This window comes from Ovis canadensis, chromosome 14, assembly GCF_042477335.2.
Source record: "Ovis canadensis isolate MfBH-ARS-UI-01 breed Bighorn chromosome 14, ARS-UI_OviCan_v2, whole genome shotgun sequence".
Lineage (NCBI taxonomy): Eukaryota > Metazoa > Chordata > Mammalia > Artiodactyla > Bovidae > Ovis > Ovis canadensis.
The window spans coordinates 70,107,657-70,126,350 of NC_091258.1; the positions used below are offsets into that span (position 1 = coordinate 70,107,657).

An 18,694-nucleotide genomic window follows, 5' to 3' on the forward strand; every position below is an offset into this window, starting at 1 on the left:
AGTTGGGGTAAATTCCAGGGAGATAAGGAGAGCTCACATTTTCTGAGCACTTCCTCCACGCCAGCGCCCACCACTGTAACCTGGATGACACTACCAGTCTCCGCACAGAGTAGGTGATTGTTATCAGCATCACCTCCATTTTATTGTTATTGTCTCTGTTTAGTCACTACATTGTGTCTGACTCTTTGTGATCCCATGGACTGTAGCACGCCAGGCCCCCCTGTCCTTCACTATATCCTCGTGTCCACCTAGTTGGTGATGCTATGCAACTACCTCATCCTTGGTCTCCCCCTTCTCCTCCTGCCCTCAATCTTCCCCAGCATCAGGGTCTTTTCCAATGAGTCACCTCTTCGCCTCAGGTGACCAAAGTATTGGAGCTTCAGCTTCAGCATCAGTCCTTCCATCACCTCCACTTTACAGGTGAGCAGATGGAGCCTCATGTCCTTGTTATCTATTTGTTTGCCCAGAGGATCCCTGAATATTTAGTTCCTGGTTGGTCCCTTCCCCATTCTGGCTCTGCCTCCCCTCTCAAGGATGTGCTGTCCCTTGAGTTTGAGTCCCTGGCCAGTGTCCCACCCTGGGCCCAATGCAGTAGGTACCTACCTGGTAGAGTAATGTCTGAACAGGGCACGGATCAGGACCACAAGGAAGTGGGTGAAGCCCAGAACTGTGAATATGATTAGAAACACCAACAAGGATCCTGAGATGGTCAAAGTTTGCTGACAACAGGCCGGCGTCCTAGGAGGAGAAGAGGTCAAGAGCATCATTCGCTCATCCCTTCGTACGCTCACACATCTGCTCTTTGACGATTTCTCAGCACCTTCTTCTATGTGTGAAGCACTGTTCTGGGTGCTAGGGGCTCAGCAGTGAACAAAAGAAACTTCTTGACATGATGGGGCTGATGTTCTAGCTGGGAAGTGGAGCAGTCAGCAATTAAGCAAAGAAACATCCCACTTCATCACAGGTAGTGAGAAGTGCTCTGGAAAAGCATGAGCCCAAGTAAGGGGAGAGAGGGCGGCAGGGCACGGTATGCTGGATACAAAGGGTCATGAACTCATTCCACAGGGATTCATTCACTGAGCTCCAACTGTGTGCCAGGCACCATGTCAAAAACTGGGGACAAATGATGATCAAAGTGCTTGTGCAGCCTCTCTCTGACCTTCTGAAGTTTAATAGTCCAATGGATGTCAAATGGCATAAATTGAAGCATCATTCACACACGAAAGTTGTATCGTTCGGTGCTTAGTAAATAGTGAGAGGTAACTGAAATAAATGTCTTCAGCCCCCATTCAGTGTCCGCTCACGTCATTCTGAGCCAGGCTGATGGCTTCTCGTGCCCTGTCTGATTTCCCTCATGCAGCAACCCCATCCACTAGAACCCTCACTATCAAATTGCAAAGGGGCAAACAGGCTCACAGAGGTGACGCTGCTGCCCCTGTTCACACAGAGGGGCAGCGGCAGAGCTGGGATTTCATCTCAGGTCGCTAGGCTCCAGAGCTCCAGCTCTTCATGGCCCTGCATGCCTGCTCTCTCCCCAAGCCTGTCCATCTCTCTCTGTGGTGTGGAGGATCGAACGTGGGGTTCCTCAATAGGTGCCTCCCCTATGTCCAGACTCCTTCCTAACCTGCTCCAGAGGCCACACCATGGAAAGCTCCCCACGTCCCCCTGCCACCTCCCCTGGCGTGTTCCCGCTTCCTCATCTTAGAGCAGCCCCGCGGGTCTGTGGAGGGCAGAGGCTGTGAGGTCAGATGGCCAGGGTTTGAATCCTGCATCCTCTGCCCATGAGAACCGGAGCCTTGAACAAAGCACCTAAACTCTCTGTGGCTCCATTTGCTCACCAGTAGAGTGGAGGTGATGCTAATAATGGTCACTTTCTCTGTAAAGAGACTGGAGGGTCACCCAGGTTAGAATCACCCAGGTGAGAATGGTGGCTGCTAGCGTAAATGCTCAGTCAGTGTTGGCTGATCCTGCATCCCTGGAATTCACTCCAACTCTGACCTGAGGACTCTGGGGGCTTCATAAAAGAGGCAGTTTGGACTTGGACTTGGGAGGTTGGGGGGACTTCATCTGACTATTGTGAGCATGGCAACACAAGGTGAAGAGGACATTTCTGATGACAGGCATCCCCCAGGCAGAGGCATAGAAGTGGGGAGATTTGGAGAGAGCGACGGGCCTCTCCTGCACTCACAGGGTGCCTGGACGTGGACTTCATCGTACAAGGTCAGCTGGGTGGCGGAGTTCTCTGCGATGCCCCTGTATCTGCCCGTCTGGTCCCAGGTCAGACTTGGGAGGGTGATGTTCTTCTCTGAGAAGCTCAGGAAAGAGCCATTGTGCATCCAGCGGTACTTGGATTCTGGTCTGGAATAGGAGATGCACTCCATCTCCACCTGGGAGCCGATCTCAGCAGACAGGATGCCACTGAAGTCAGTGGGACTGCTGCTGAGCTGCAGACTGTAGGGCCCATCTGCAGAGACAGAGCAGGACCCCTGGAACCATGCTTCTGACACCTGAGGTCCTGACCCCTTCTCTCAGTCCACAAAAGTCCTCCCCCAGCCCCAAGATGCCCCCACTCTGTACCCCAAGCAGACTCCCAGACCCATCCCAGCCAGGGCAGCTGAGCCAACAACAATGATAGTAACCGTAGCATCTTCTGTTGCCAAGAGGTACTACAGCCCAGCTCCCTGGCTGCCCTTCACTTCGTAATAAAATAGAAAAGTAAAAGTAGAAGCAGGCATCACACCTACTGCACTCTGGGCACTGTTTTAAACATATCACACATTCACGCACTCACTTAATTCCCACCCAACCCATGTGACCACAGCCACTTTTGATCCATTTCATGCCTGAGGATAACGAGGCTCAGAGGAGAGGTTTAGGGATTCATGAGTCCCCTGTTGACCTACAAAAGGACCAGGCAAGTACCCTTATGACCTGGGAGGAATTTCCCTGAACATTTGCAGCCCCTGTGTCTTTGGCTCTGGTTCCGAACCTCTGGCCAGTGAGCAGTGTGGGAAGGTCAGAAATGATGACCCCTTTGTCCACAGCTCTTGGGTTAGGGAATCTGAGACACTGCAAGAGTGGTTCCAGATTTAAATGTGATAATGATGCTAGACTTAGTGTGTTTCCCAGTTGAAAGAGATGAAAGAGTTGAATCAGTGTGAACAGTCCTGGAATGTTTCAAAGAATCTGAGTTTCACTGCCTTTCTAAGTTCAGTGTCTTGGATTTGCAAGACTTGTTTGAGAATTTGAGCAGGTCTTAGTGGGATACCAACTTGCATTGATGGGCAGCAGAGGACTTTAACAGAGCGTCTATAAAATGCATAATTTAGTTTGAAAACCAAACTCTTTAGGGGAGTGTGATCAATCCCATCCCAGGAACAGCAAAAGTGAACGTGATTTTATTAAATTTAGAAGAACTGAATAAAATGATCAGTGAGCTGAATTTGAAGACTTGTGAACAGTTGGGTTTTGAAAAATTAAGAAATGAATTGTCGTTTTAAGAACGGTTGTAGGGGCTTCCCTGGTGGCTCAGTGGTAAAGAATCCACCTGCCAGTGCAGGAGACGTGGGGCCCATCCTCGATCAGGGAGGATCCTACAAGCCTCAGAGCAATTAAGCCCGAGCCCACAACTATTGAGCCTGCGTTCTAGAGCCTGGGAGCCACAACTACTGACACCCACCCACCCTAGAGCTCGTGCTCAGCAGCAGGAGAAGCTACCACAGCAAAGAGCAGAGCCCACTCGATGCACCTACAGAAAAGCCTGCACGAAGTAGTGAGGACCCAGCACAGCCAAAAACAAATCAATAAAATGATGTCTCAAACAATTGGTTGTAAGCAGTCCCCGCATGACACAAAAGACAGGTGTCACAAATTGACACTATTTCTAATCTGAGAGGTAAGGATTAGGGCCCCCATTTTAAACTGAGTGGAGACCAGGGTTCTGAGCAGCGAGTAGGGTTCTGAAGCCTAGGGGTTAAATAGTCAAACCTGGGATTTGAACCCAGGGCAGCTGTCTGCAAGGCGGCTCATGCCGCTCTCTCCAGTTCTGCCGGTCTTATTGCTATGCTGTGGGAAAACCCTGAGCCCCACCCCCAGCTTCACGGGCCCAGAACACGACCCCAGAACACTCACAGGCCACTGTCACATAGACGAGGTCACTTTTCTGAATGAGCTCTGGGAGAATTTCTATCCCGCACTGAAGTGGTGAGTCGAAGCGGCTGAACATTCGGATGACGAGGGTCTTGTTGTCCGGGGAGACAGTCATCCGGTAATTTCTGGACACCGGCGCATAATTCACATACCACTGGACGTGGCTGTCATTGGTGTAGCAAGTGGCAGCCACCACATCCTCGCCATCTACGACGGAGGTGGTGTTGACCGAGATTTGCGGGATTTCCAACTCTGGGTGAAGCAGGAGAAGGTGAGGGGTTGGATCTGTCTCTCCACGCTCTGCTCCTCTCCAGTGGGGGTTTCAGGGTATGTTGGGGGAGAAGCCCAGAATTCTAAGATCAGATCTAGGATCCTGGCAAGAGAGCATCCCTGGGGCTGAGAGGGACAGGGAAACAGGGGTGGGCACGAGGCAGTGGAGATGGGAGTCCTCTACTGAGCCTGTCTTACAATGCTCTGGGCCATCTCTATGGCTCCATTACAATAACCGTGAGTTCTTACTATCGTCCAGTGGCTGATGGTTGCTTTTGAACCCCCAAACCAGGACACCCCCATCAAAGGAAGTGCAGATAGAACTCAAAGTAACCAATGGTGTTTGTTCTCCATAACAATTCCTCTCCTTAGCTTTTCCCATTCTCTTTACAAATTTCTGCCTCTAACCTTAAGACAGACCACAGTGATAGATAATACTGCCATTTTACAGATGAGAAAACTGAGGCTCAAAAGGTGACATGATATATAAAGAGTCAGAGGTGAACTAAGTTCTCCCAGCCTTCAGAATCCACATTGTCCTGCCCTAGCCCTGTGGAGCACCAGGAGCTCACTAGAGTAGATAGAATTCCAAGATGGCCCCATGATCTCCACTCCACGGTATAATCCCATATAATCCCATCCCCTAATGTGAGTGGAGCTCCTGACTTTGTTGTCGCCTATTGAATACGGCTAAGGTGATGGGCTGTCTGTCACTCCCATCATTAGCTTAGCTATATTAGATTCCTCTCTAGATAGAAAATTTTTTGTTGGCCTTGAAGAGGCAAAGAGCCAGGATGTGAAATCCTGTAGACAGAGTCACATGTGAGAACATGGCCCCGGCCAACACCCTTGAGTCTCAGTGCTGGAAATGGCTGAGCCACATCGGGACTTCTGACTCACAGAAGTGGTGTTCTTTTAAGCTACTAAGTTTGAGGCTATTTGTCACGCAGCAGGAGATAACTAATACACTGAGAGGGAACCTGGAGCCCTTGAAGGTAGTAAGGGTCCCATTTCTGGGGAATCTGGGCTACTATCCACCAAGGTTCCCAGTGTCATCTGGAGGTGGGTGGAGACAGGACAGTGTGAGCTTCAAGGGACACCATTCCCTAAATCTCCAGTCCAACTCAGCTGCAGTTAGGTGGTGGGGCAGCTGCCAACTCACCTAGAATCTCGAGCCAGCCAGTTGCTCTCTGGGTGTCACTGATGGTGTCCACCCTCACTGTATAGTTCCCTGTGTCATTTAACTGTGACCCCCTGATCCTCAGGGTACCTCTAACGGACACACTTTCCCGGCCACTGTACATGGGCCCATCCCGCCTGGAATGAGATGTGGCATTGTAGCTGATAATCAGATTTTCCTCAGTGTCATTTGCACCCCGGTGCCAGCTGTATTCCTGAACATCTTCAGGGGTGTTCTCGATGGCCAGTGAGCTTGAATATCTTTCCACTCCGATGAGTGAATCCGGGGCGATGTAGATTTGGCTGGAGGCCTGGTGGATCCCACAGGCCAGCAGACTGGCTGAGGAAGACAAACAGAAAAAGACACACACACATACATACAGGTTTACACCGCAGACCGTGATCCACAGAGACCTTGGAAAATGGGTCAAGGGCTTCTAGCTCCTGAAGGACTTGGCAGTCTGTTCCCCCACTCTCCGTCACCTCAGCCCCTGCCTCCGTCCATTCCTTTATCATCCTGTTCCAGGATGGCCTCCTCCCTGAACTCCAGCCCATCCGCACAGGTCAGTTTTGTGGATCCTTATGAAGCCCCACAGGTGACCCTGCCCTCCTGCTCACATATCTTCCATGGCTCCCCAGTGCTCTCACAAAAGGTTCAACCCTTAGCATAGCTGGTGAAACACGTAGAGAGAACCGGTCTCTAGGACCCAGGGTAGGCTCTTTTTGAGTCACATCTACCCTACTTTACCACTTCCATTCATTCATCAGAAGACACAGCATCCAGACTGTGTGCCCCAGTCACACACACAGCTCTTCTTGACCCACCACACATACTCTTCCCCACTTCTTGCACCCTGATCCCTGCTCTCTCCTCCCCACGTCCATCTTCCTTGTTGATTCACGTCTGTGTCCCCAGCTCCCTGGAGATCAGGGTGGAGCCCAGCTGGAAGGCTCAGAATGGTTATCTGGGGGAATTAAACTCCCCCAAGAGGATCTACACTGTCTTTGACTTGCCGTTTAGGTTCAGTGGCACAAACACCAATGGGGGTGTGTATCTGTTATCTCCTAAGTGGGGGAGGTGTCTGCTGCTATAGGAACCCTAAGCCTTGCCTCCATGGAGAAGGCAAAGACAGCTGAGACCCCCTGCTCCAGGGCTCCAGGTGTGGGCCCTAGAGGTTTTGAAGGACAGTATATGTGGCCATCAGGGAAACATGAGTGGTCAGTATCAGGAGGAAGCAGAGTGTTTTGGGGGAAAGTGAGGGATTGGGAGGGGTCCTACCAGAGAGGTGGTGGAAGCGATCAGGGCAGAAGAGGTGAACCCAGAGGAAGTGGTTGCTGGGAATTGTGTGTTGGGGTTCAATTTCATCATGCCTTGTGGTGGGTAGAGACGAACGCTACCTCTCTGTGTGTGTGTGTCTCAGGCAAGCCGTGCCCAGGTGTGTGAGTTCACGAAAGTTCTGCTGAGGGTCCTGGATCACTCCCTTTTCCCCCACCTCCATCCTGCTAGCCCTGCTGTCTTACACACAAGACCAGTTCCCTCCAGAGTCTGCACCTGGGTCTGGAAAGGTCCATGAGCCCCTCCAGTCCTCCTGCTGGAGGGATCTCTCCAGGGACCCAGCCACCTCCTGTGCCCTTTTACAGACCTGTGTCCCCTCAGGCCCCAGATGTAGTCTCTACTCACTTCCTGCTCAGGGATGGACTCTGAACTGCAAGGTGGGAGGGGCTGGGGAAGAGGCACTCTGCTGAGCGGGTGATTATCTTTAGGACTTGATACCCGCAAGGAAGGACCTTAGACCCATGGCAATTTAGAATGTCAATAATCATTATGAGGAACTTTTGATATCCCCTACTGACTTTCCTTAAAACTGAATTGGACCACAGAGAACAAAAAGAGAACAAACAGCTCACTCATCACCTAGTTGTACAAGGGTTCAGTCACTATCTGCTTCAATCTCCCAGCAACAATGAACCCTGAGAGGATTTCTGGGTGAAAAAACAGGATGAAGCACTCTGTGATTTGGGTAATCAGGCCCCCATATGCATGACTCAGGAAGAATTTCATGAATTCTTCTGGTGATGAATTTCATAAATTCTGACTGATGACTTCTGCATCAGTCATATGCAAAAAAAAAAAAAAGCACTAAAATCATTAACTTGGTATATCTGTTCTTTGTGACGAGCTGTGATCAGTTACCAAGATGTATGCTTGATGACACAGTTTTCCCAGCCCCCAAATTCAAATACACACTGGCTTCTGCCCTGCCTGAGGGAGCAGTCCCTCAGAGCTGTCTCCCAGGCTACAGTCCTCAGGAAGACCCTGAATAAAACTTAGATGCTCTGTGTTTTGCTTTAAGTGGACACCCTTTAATAGAGTCAGCCTGACTTATCACCCTGGTTTCTCCAACTTATCAGTTAGTTCGTATGCTTATTAGTGAAGACTTCCCAGTGACTCCAGCACCAAAGTGAAAGCCACTAACTGGGAAATGCCTGAGAGGTCTCTAGGAACCCAGAGACCAGCCAACTAACTGATTTATTGTACAGTCAGGGTTGGGCAATCACTAGATGACTTTATTGTGTGCTTTCTAGGGTTTTTCCAAAGCCTGTTGATTGGACAAAATTCAGGCTTGCACAGAAAAACCTGATGAACCTATTCAAGACTATCACAATCAGCCTCAGATTTAAAAGAATGTTCTGATCTTCCTTCAAATGTTGCTTCCAACCAGGTAGCTTGTAACTCTATGGTTGTTAATAGGCTGAACTGGAACCTCTCTGTCTCATAAGAAGGAGCAGGATGGGCTGGGAAACTCTGTTGGAGATTTAGCTAATCTGTTTCTTCCTCCCTCCCTCCTTGTTTGCCCTTTCATTCTAACTGCCATGGTGATGAACAAATTTGCTTATATATTTTTGGACACACCCATGAAGAAAGTTCAGAAAAAAGTTTCAGAAATGGCATTATGGGGTCTGAACTAACTCCATGATGTTTTAAATTTATTGGGTTGTATTTTCTCTTTTTTTTCAGATTTTTAAAAAAATATTTTTTAAAACTGAAGGATAATTGCTTTGCAGAATTGTGTTGGTTTTTGCCAAAGTATTGCGTTGTCTTTTCTAACTATGAGAACAAATTATACATTTTGTAATGAAAAAAACCACACCCAGAATATACAGTAAAGTGCAAAGAAAGAAACTGAGACAGAACTGCCGATAGTTAGCATTTTCCATTATTTTTGCACAGATCTGTATATTTACTATATGTACATCATACATACATACGTATGTAAAACTGTGGAGACAGGCATACAAACTGTAAAATTTTACCCATATCCACTAGCTAATCTATACTTTTCATAACGTGGTCTGTATTGTGTGTTTCTAACTCGGCATCAAGTTTGAACCTTTCGCACACCAGTGAGTCTCCTTGCCCAGCGAAGTTTCTAACCATGACAGGTTCACCTGACATGCGCTGTGCCCCATTTAAGCAGTTCCCGACTGTTGGACATGTGTAGGTGGTCCTGTCTCTCTGTCACTGGCGATGCTGAGATGGGGCACCTTTGCAGCTTCTCTGATGGTCCCACAGGGTCAGGTTAAGGAAGTGGAGAAGTTGGAATCCTATTTACTGGTGGGGAAGAGGCGCGGGAATTAGAGCCCCGCCCCAGTCTACATCCCATTGGCTGGTTCTGATTGGCAGATGGCGTGGTCAGTAGCCATGTGCTCTTGGGGTTCCCCACCCTCCCACCACCCCTCGGTCCTAGGAGCAGACTGTAGACTTTCTATAGGAGCCTCCACCTCCAATTCCAAAGTGACTGGCCTGAGTCCTTTGCCTGACTGTCCGTTCCAGCCAGTCCCTGGGCCCCTTCCAGCCTAGCTCGTCTCTATGAGGTCTCTCACTCACCTCTCACCTCCTTGCCCATCAGGTCGTGTCCTCCATGTCTGAGGTGGACAGTCATACAGACCGATTTGCCTTATGGAGAGGAATTAGGGAAGAAGTCAAATCTGGGATCCACAGGAAACTGTAAGAATATAGGAGAGCCGTGGGTAGATGAGAGGTCACTGCTTCTTTCCAAGCCTGCACATCCTGAAGGAACCCCAGGAGTAGGAGGTGATGAATCCAGAGGCTTGACTTCTACACCAAAAGTCCCCACACTTTTATTGACTTTTTTTTGCCTTTGTGATTAGATAGCTTTCCCCCCATACTTTTAATATATCTGAGGTCTTAAGTTCTTGGAGGAAGATGCCGTGTGTCATGGGATGGTGGATTGTATGGTCAGGCCACTCAAAATGACTGTTCACTTGCTCTCAGTCCATCCCCTGCCTGATCAGTGCCCGCTTCACCTACAGGCGACTCACATCACTGACCTGCCTACGCCTGCCACGGAACCCAGGCTAAGCTGCTTCAGTCGTGTCTGACTCTTTGCGACCCCATGGACTGTAGCCCACCAGGCTCCTCCATCCTTGGGACTTCCCAGGCAAGAGCACTGGAGTGGGTTGCCATTTCCTTCTCCAGGGGATCTTCCCAACCCAGGGATCGAACCTGAGTCTCCTGCATTGCCAGGCAGATTCTTTACTGCTGAGCCACCAGGGAAGCCCCACTGAAATGATTGTCAGACCCCAAATGTTTATAGCGCTGAGAATGGAAATCTTTGCTCCACTCTGTTCTTATAACTAATGCCAGTCCCTTCATCCTCCACAATGTGTGTCTAATCCCCACATCACCCTCCAGGGCAGTGTGACTCTTCACATCCTCCAAGAGGGGCTGGGAGGACGTGAGAGGAGGAATGATCTGCTCAAGGTCACCATCCAGCTGGCGGCAAAGCTGAGTTTTGAGCCTAGATTTTAATCCTCTCTCCACCCAATCTCTTCCCCCTGCACCACTGACCTCTGCCACCTGTTTCCCCAACTTCTCTTGGTAACTAGTGACTACCAGATACATGCAGGATACTTGACACGCACCCCTGTTATTCTCACACCTGCCCTTCTAGGTTGACTTTCAATATCTACACTGTAAACACAAACAAACTGGGCTGAAAAGATGTCACTGGAGGAAACCTCACTGCTGTTTAGAGGCATGGCTGACCCCAGACCCTTATTCTCCCCTATAAGCCTCTGGTCCTTGAGAACTATTTGTTTGCCCAGATGACCCCCAACAACACTGTTCCTGGCTGATCGCTTTCCCTTCTGATTCTGCCTCCCCTTCTCAAGGGTGTGCTGGTCTTAAAGTCCCAGTCCCCAGCCAGCGTCCCACCCTGGGCCTAGAGTGATGGGTACCTGGTGGAGTAACATCTGATGAGGCTCAGAAGGATGAGTGTAAAGAGGAGGACATAGCCCAAGATTGACCACATCATGAGGAAGTTCAGGAGGAGTGTTGACATGGTGACGTCTTTGCTAATCCCTAGAAGGAGAAGAGGCATGGAGGTCAGGACTGCCATTTGCTCATCCCTTCATTCATCCACACATCTGTTCCTCAGAGACTCACGAGCCCCTACCACATGCAGGCACTGTTTCAGGTACTAGGGGCTCAGCAGTGAACAAGGCAGACTTCCTGCCCTAATGGGGCTGGCATTCTATCTGGGAAGTGCACAGTGGAGTACAAAGCAAAAAGATGTCCAGTGTCATGGAGGGGAGCAGTAAGTCCTCCAGAAAAGCATAAGTTGGGGGCAGAGAGCAGCAGGGTACAGGGTGTGCTGGTTACACAGGGCCATGAACTCGTTCCATGGGGATTCATTCACTGAGCTCCACTGTGTGCCTGGCACTGTGCTAAGCACTGGGGACAAATAGAGATTTAAGAACTTGCCCAGTCTCTGTTCCCTTGAAGTTTCATAGTCCAGTGGGTGTCAAGTGGCATGAAATGAGGCATCATACATATACAAAAATTGTATCATTCGATGCTTAGTAAATAGTGCAGAGTGACTGAAATAAATGTCTCCGGCCCACATTCAGTGTCCACTCACGTCATTCTGGGCCAGGCTGACAGCTTCTCGTGCCCTGTCTGATTTCCCTCATGCAACAACCCTGTCGACTAGAACCCTCACTATCAAATTGCAAAGGGGCAAACAGGCTCACAGAGGTGACGCTGCTGCCCCTGTTCACACAGAGGGGCAGCGGCAGAGCTGGGATTTCATCTCAGGTCGCTAGGCTCCAGAGCTCCAGCTCTTCACGGCCCTGCATGCCTGCTCTCTCCCCAAGCCTGTCCATCTCTCTCCGTGGTGTAAAGGATCGGACGTGGGGTTCCTCAATAGGTGCCTCCCCTACGTGCAGACTCCTTCCTAACCTGCTCCAGAGGCCACACCATGGACAGCTCCCCATGTCCCCCCACCACCTCCCCTGGCATGTTCCTGCTTCCTCATCGCAGAGCAGCCCCACGGATTTGTGGAGGGCGGAGGCTGTGAGGTCAGATGGCCAGGGTTTGAATCCTGCATCCTCTGCCTATTAGAACTGGAGCCTGGAACAAAGCATCCAAAATTTCTGCAGCTCCATTTGCTCATCTGTACAGTGGAGGTGGTGCTAATAATGGTCACTTACACTGTAGGGAGACTGGAGGGTCACCCAGGTTAGAATCACTCAGGTTAGAATGGTGGCTGCTAGTGTAAATGCTCAGTCAGTGTTGGCTGATCCTACATCCCTGGAATTCGCTCCAACTCTGACCTGAGGACTCCGGGGGGCTCATAAAGGAGGCAGTTTGGACTTGGACCTGGGAGGTTGCGGGGGGCTTCATTTGACCATCGTGAGGATGGCAACACACAATGAAGAGGGCATTTCTGATGACAAGCACTGCCTAGGCAGAGGCATGAGAGTGGCGGGATTTGGAGAGAGCAAGGGGCAGCTGCTGCACTCACTGGGCACGTGGGCCTGGACCTGGGCTTCATTGTACAAGATCTCGTGAGTGGCGGAGTTCTCCGTGATGCACCTGTACCTGCCCATCTGGTCCCAGGTCAGACTTGGGAGGGTGGTGTTCTTCTCCGAGAAGCTCAGGACAGAGATGTTGTGGATCCAGTGGTACTTGATTTGCAGTATGCCATCAGAAAGACACTCCATCTTCACTTGGGAGCTGATCTCAGCAGGCAAGATGCCCTGGTAGTTAACAGGCGTGCTGAAGATTGTTGCATAGGAGGGTCCATCTGCAGAGACAGGGCAGGACGCCCGGACCATGCTTCTGACCACTGGAGGTCCTGTCTCCTCTCAATCCACAGTAAGTCTCCCTCCTACCAAGGGTGTCCCCACTCTGTGCCCCAAGTGGATCCTCACACCCACCCCATGAAGGCAGCTGGGCCAAGAACAATGAGAGTCATCACAGTGTCTTTTGTCATGGAGACTTACTACAGGCCAGCTGTTTGGCTGCCCTTCATGTCGCAATAAAATAGGTGTAGAGTAGAAGCAGACAGGCTTCTCTGGTGGTTCAGAATGTAAAGAATCCACCTGCAACGCAGGAGACCCAGGTTCGATTCCGGCATTGGGAAGATCCCTTGGAGAAGGGAATGATAACCCGCTCCAGTAGTCTTGCCTGGAGAATCCCATGGATTCCATGGGGTCGCAAAGAGTATGACGTGACTGATGCACTCAGTCCCTTCTTTACACAAAAGCTGGATGTGCATGCATTCATAGTATTTCTTGTCTGAGAAGTAGGGATTAGGGCCCTCAGTTTAAACTGAGTGGACCGGGGTTGTGAGCATTGAGGATAATTCTGAAGTCCAAAGTGTCAAACAGCCAGAGCTGGGATCTGAAGCCAGCACAGCTGTCTTCACGGTGTCTCATGCGACACTCTCTGTCTGTTTTGTCATGACGTCCCTGGGAGACCCTGAGACCAGCTTGGCTTCCCTCCCATGACCCCAAGACACTCACAGGTCACCGTCAGAGAGACCGGTTCACTTTTCTTAATAATGGGACTTGGATCCCAAGTCCCATCGGATCCCAAGACTTGGATCCCACACTACAGTGGTGAGTCGTTGCTCCTGACCCTTTTGATGATGAGGGTCTTAGTGTCTGGAGAGGTGGTCATGTGTTCAGAGCTGGACACCTGTGTGTAGCCTACAAACCACTAGACATTAGTGTCGTTGGTCTGGCAGATGGCAGCCACAGAGTCTACATTCAGTCCTGCGTAGCTGGTGTTGACTGAGATGCCTGGGATTTCAAACACTGGGTGAAGCAGGAAGGAGAAGATTAGGGGTTGGATCTGCCTGTCCAAGCTCTGTTCCTTTCCACAGGGGCTTTCAGAGCAGGCTGGGAAGAAGCCCAGAATTGTAAGATGGGATCTAGAATCTCGGGGCTGAGACAGACAGGGAAGCAAGGAGTGGGCACGAGGTAGTTGAGATGCAGGCGATGCCCTGAGCTTGTGGTCCTATGGGCCGAGCCACCCCTATAGCTGTTCATTGCAATAATGGCGAGTTCTTCCCATAAGCATGTTGTCATGTGGTTCTTTCTATAAAACTTGGATCCTCCATCCATGGAACCACGGGTCGTATGGACTGAGAAATAGTCTGTGCTCTCCATAACAATTCCTCCTACTATCTGAGTCCCATTCCCTTTACAAACACTTCCTCTAACCTTACAACAGACCACACTGTCTCTGATTCTACTGACAAGAGGACCAGGGAAGGAAGACTACGGCGATTTGGTATATACAGAGTCAGAAGTAAGCAGAAGTCTTTCAGTCTTCAAAATCCACACTGTCCTGCCCTAGCCCTGTGGAGCCCCCTGGAGGTCAGTGGAGTAGACAGAATTCCAAGATGACTCCATGATCTCCACTCCCTACTATAACCCCTGTATAATCCCATCCCCTCAATGCCGGTAGAACTTGTGACTTTCTTGTAGCCTATAGAAGATGGCGAAGGGGATGGGCTGTCACTCCCATCATTGTGTGCCTGTGAGTGCTCAGTCACTGAATCGTGTCTGACTCTAGCCCGCCAGGGTCCCCTGTCCATGGGACTTCCCAGGCAAGAATACTGGAGTAGGTTGCCATGCCCTCATCCAGGGGATGTGCCTGACCCAGGGATTGAACCCACATCTCCTGAGTTTCCTGGATTCAGGTGTATTCTTTACCCATTGTTATATAAGGTTCCTTCTCAGCACTCTAGAGAGAGATACTGTTTTTGACCTTGAAGAAACAAAGAGCCATGAGGTGAAATCCTATGGACAGAGTCACATAAGAATATAGCCCCGGCTGATGCTTTGTGAGTCTCAGTACTGGAGATGGCTGAGCCATGCCCAGACTTCTGACTCACAGAAATGAGTATTCTTTTAAGCTACTAAGCTTGTGGCTATTTGTCCTATTTGTCACAGCAGGAGATAGAGGGAACCTGGAGCATTTGAACATAGTGAGGGTCCCTTCTCTGGGGAGAAGCTAGACTACCATCCACCAAGACTCCCAATGTCATCTGAGGGCAAGTGGAGGCTAAACACTGTGAGCTCCAAGGAACACCACTCCCCAAACCTCCAGATTCAACTCAGTGCAGTTGGGCAGTGGGGCAGCTGCCCACTCACCTTGAATCTCGAGCCAGACACTTGCTCTCTGCGTGTCATTGATAGCGTCCACCCTCACGGTGTAGTTCCCTGTATCATTTAATTGAGACTCCTTAAATCCCATGGATGGAGGAGTCTGGTAGGCTGCAGTCCTTGGGGTCGCTAAGAGTTGGACATGACTGAGCGACCTCACTTTCACTTTTCACTTTCATGCATTGGAGAAGGAAATGGCAACCCACTCCATTGTTCTTGCCTGGAGAATCCCAGGGACAGGGGAGCCTGGTGGATGCTGTCTATGGGGTCGCACAGAGTCGGACACAACTGAAGTGACTTAGCAGCAGTAGCAATCAGCAGGGCGCCTGTAGGGGGCACTCTTTCCCGGCCACTGTACATGGGCCCATTCTGCTGGGAATGAGATGTGGTGTTGTAGCTGATAATCAGATTTTCCTCAGTGTCATTTGCACCCTTGCGCCAACTATATTCCTGAACATCTTTAGGGGCGTTGTTGACAATCAGGAGGCTCCAGTATCCCTTCAAACCTGTGAATGGGTCTGGGCTGATGTACATTTGGCTGGAGGCCTTGGTGATCCCACAGGCCAGCAGACTGGCTGAGGAAGACAAACAGAAAAAGACACACACACAGGTTTATACCCACAGGCGATGATCCACAGAGACACTGGTGAATGGGTTTCTAGCTCTGAGGGACCCCTGACCCTGTCTCCTTCTCCCTGTCACCTCAGCCCCTGCCCTGGTCCATTCTTTCATCATCCTTTTCCAGGCTGGCTTCCTCCCTGGATACTCAGCCTCCAGCCCATCCTCACAGGTCAGTTTTGTGGATCCTTACGAAGCCCCACAGGTGACCCTGCTCTCTCTCTCTGCTTATGTATATTCCATGCTCCCCAGTGCTCTCACACTCTTAGAGAGCAAACTGGTCTCTAGGACCCAATGTAGGCTCTTTTTGAGTCACATCTACCCTACTTTACCACCTTCATTCATTCACTCATGTATTCATTCATTCATCAGAAGACACAGCATCCAGGCTGTGTGTCCCAGTCACACATACGGGTCTCTCTTGACCAACTTCACTTTCTTCTGACTTGGGTTTTTGCACATGCTCTTTCCCATTTCTAGATCCCTGGCACCCTAGCTCTCTCCTCCCCTTGTCCATCTTCCTTGTTGACTCACTTCTGTGTCTCCAGCTCCCCAGAGGTCAGGGTGGAGCCCAGCAGGAGGGCTCAGAATGGTTATCTGGGTGGATTAAACTCCCCCAAGAGGATCTACACTGTCTTGATTTACCATATAGATTCAGTGGCATGAAAATGAATGGTGGTGGGGATCTGTTATCTAGGCAGGTGTCTGCTGCTCTGGGAACCTCTTCCATGGAGGAGGCAAAGATAGCGAAGCCCCCCTAGAGCTCCAGGTGTGGACCCTAGAGGTTTTAGAGGACAGTATACACGGCCACCAGGGAAACACGAGAGTGGTCAGTATCAGGAGCAAGCAGAGTGTTTTTGGGGAAAGTGAGGGATTGGGTGGGGTCCTGCCAGAGAGGTGGTGGAGGGGATGAGGGCAGAGGAGGTGAACCCAGAGGAAATGGTTGCTGGGAGTCGTGTGCTAGGGTTCAATTTCATCACACTTTATGGTGGGTAGAGATGAATGCTATCTGTGTGTGTGTGTCTTGGGCAAGCTGAGCCCAGGTGTGTGAGTTCATGAAAGTTCTACTGAGGGTCCTGGGTCACTCCCCTTCTCCCCCTGCCCCACCATCATGCTAGCCCGACTCTCTTACCCACAAGGACTAGTTTTCTCCAGAGCCTGCACCTGGGTCTGGAATGGTCCATGAGTCACTCTGGCCCTCCTGCTGGAGGGATCTCTCCAGGGACTCGGCCGCTTCCTGTGCCCTGTTATAGACTTGCATCATCTCAGGCCCTGAGCGTTGGTCTCCACCCCCTTTCTGCTCAGAGATGGACTCCGAACCACGTGGTGGGGCGGGGGAGGCTGGGGAGGAGACACTCTTCTGAGTGGCCGATTATCTTTAGGACTTGATACCCACAAGGAAGGACCTGGGACATATGGCAGTTTAGAATATCAATGACCATTATGTGGAATTTTTGATATCCCAACCTACTTGTCTTAAAACAGAATTGGCCCACCTGTGACCAAAAAGAGAACAAACAGCGTCACTCATCACCTAGTGTACAAGGGTTCAGTCACTGCCTGCTGCAGTTTCCCACCAACAGTGCACCCTGAGAGGATTTCAGGATGAGGTGCTCTGTGCTTTGGATAATCAGGCCCGAAGATGCATAGCTCAGGAAGAATTTCAATGACCCCAGACTCCAGCATCAGTCATACTCATAAAAAGCTCTAAAATCATTAACTTGGTATATCTGTTCTTTGTGATGAGCAGTGATCAGTTACTAAGCTGTGTGCTTGATGACACATTTTCCCTGCCCCCCAAATGCAAATACACACTGGCTCCTCCCCTTCTTCTTTGGAGCAGTTCCTCAGAGCTGTCTCCCAGGCTACAGTCTTCAGGAAGACCCTGAATAAAACTTAGATGCTCTGTGTTTTGCTTTAAGTGGACACCCTTCAGTATAGTCAGCCTAACTTATCACCCTGGTTTCACCAACTCATCAGTTCGTTCATATGCTTATAAGTGAACGCTTGCCAGTGACTCCACCATCGGGTGAAAGCCACTAACTGGGAAAAGCCTGAAAGGTCTCTAGGATTACTGTGAGGAGGCCAGCCTGTTAATTTATTTATTTATTTATTTATTTTTTCTCTGTCCATGGGATTTTCTAGGCAAGAACACTGGAGTGGGTTGCCATTTCCTTCTCCTAGCCTGTTAATTTAATATGTGGTCAGGCTTGGGCAATCACTGGGCCACTTCTTCATGTGATTCCTAGGGGTTTTCCAAAGCCTGTTGATTCAACAAAATTTAGGCTTGCACACAAAAATCTGATGAACCTGTTTATTGATAAGGGCCCACATGGGGTCTCACTGATAAGATGGCTCATTATGTCGACCTCCCAAACAAAGAACAAACAAAGAATAAACCACAGTGATCCTTGAGACTGACCAAATTGCCCAAATGGCATCCTGTTATCTCACTGGTGCCTATCTTCTCAAAACTGTGAGACCACCAGATTCCAGACCTCTGGCTATGGACCATCCCTTCAGAGAATTTTTCATTGGTGGGGTATAAGAAGGACTCCATCAGAAAGGGAGGACACTGGTTCTCTTTAAGAGCCATTTACCCCCTCTTTTTCCTCTAATAAATTTCCCTTTTGGGAAATAAATAGGAAATAAATTTCCCTTTTCTTCCCTGACTGCCTGGCTTGCTCTCTCTTTCTCTGCACTCGCCTTGCATTCTGGTTGGTTGATGGTTTAATATCTACACCACGAATAACTGAGCCTCTACCTTGCACACTTCAAGATACCCCATTTTCCCATTCTTTCCTCATACTCCCAAAATGTCCTACTCCTATTCTGGGGAGAGACCTTCTCTCAAAATTCAAAGCCTTTATTACTATCGCAAGCCCACCCTCTGATCTAGCCTGGTCAGTGCTCCTTAACACCCACCACTTCTGACATTCCTCCACAGCAGGCTCCTTTCTGTTTCCAGACAAAACTCTATAAACAATTCTTACCC

The 18,694-nt window shown here is 49.9% G+C and overlaps 1 protein-coding gene across 1 annotated transcript; it reads right to left on the reverse strand.

Annotated features, from left to right (window-relative positions):
• Window positions 1-709: 709 nt before the first annotated feature.
• CEACAM18 (CEA cell adhesion molecule 18) lies at window positions 710-16,883 on the reverse strand. Its single transcript, XM_069552434.1, is given in 12 exon segments — window positions 710-738; window positions 1,625-1,720; window positions 2,189-2,464; window positions 4,132-4,401; window positions 5,690-5,938; window positions 9,488-9,525; window positions 10,861-10,984; window positions 12,429-12,710; window positions 13,540-13,725; window positions 15,070-15,157; window positions 15,388-15,656; window positions 16,832-16,883. Coding segments are annotated over 12 exon segments (1,959 nt in total).
• Between the last annotated feature and the right edge of the window lie 1,811 nt (window positions 16,884-18,694).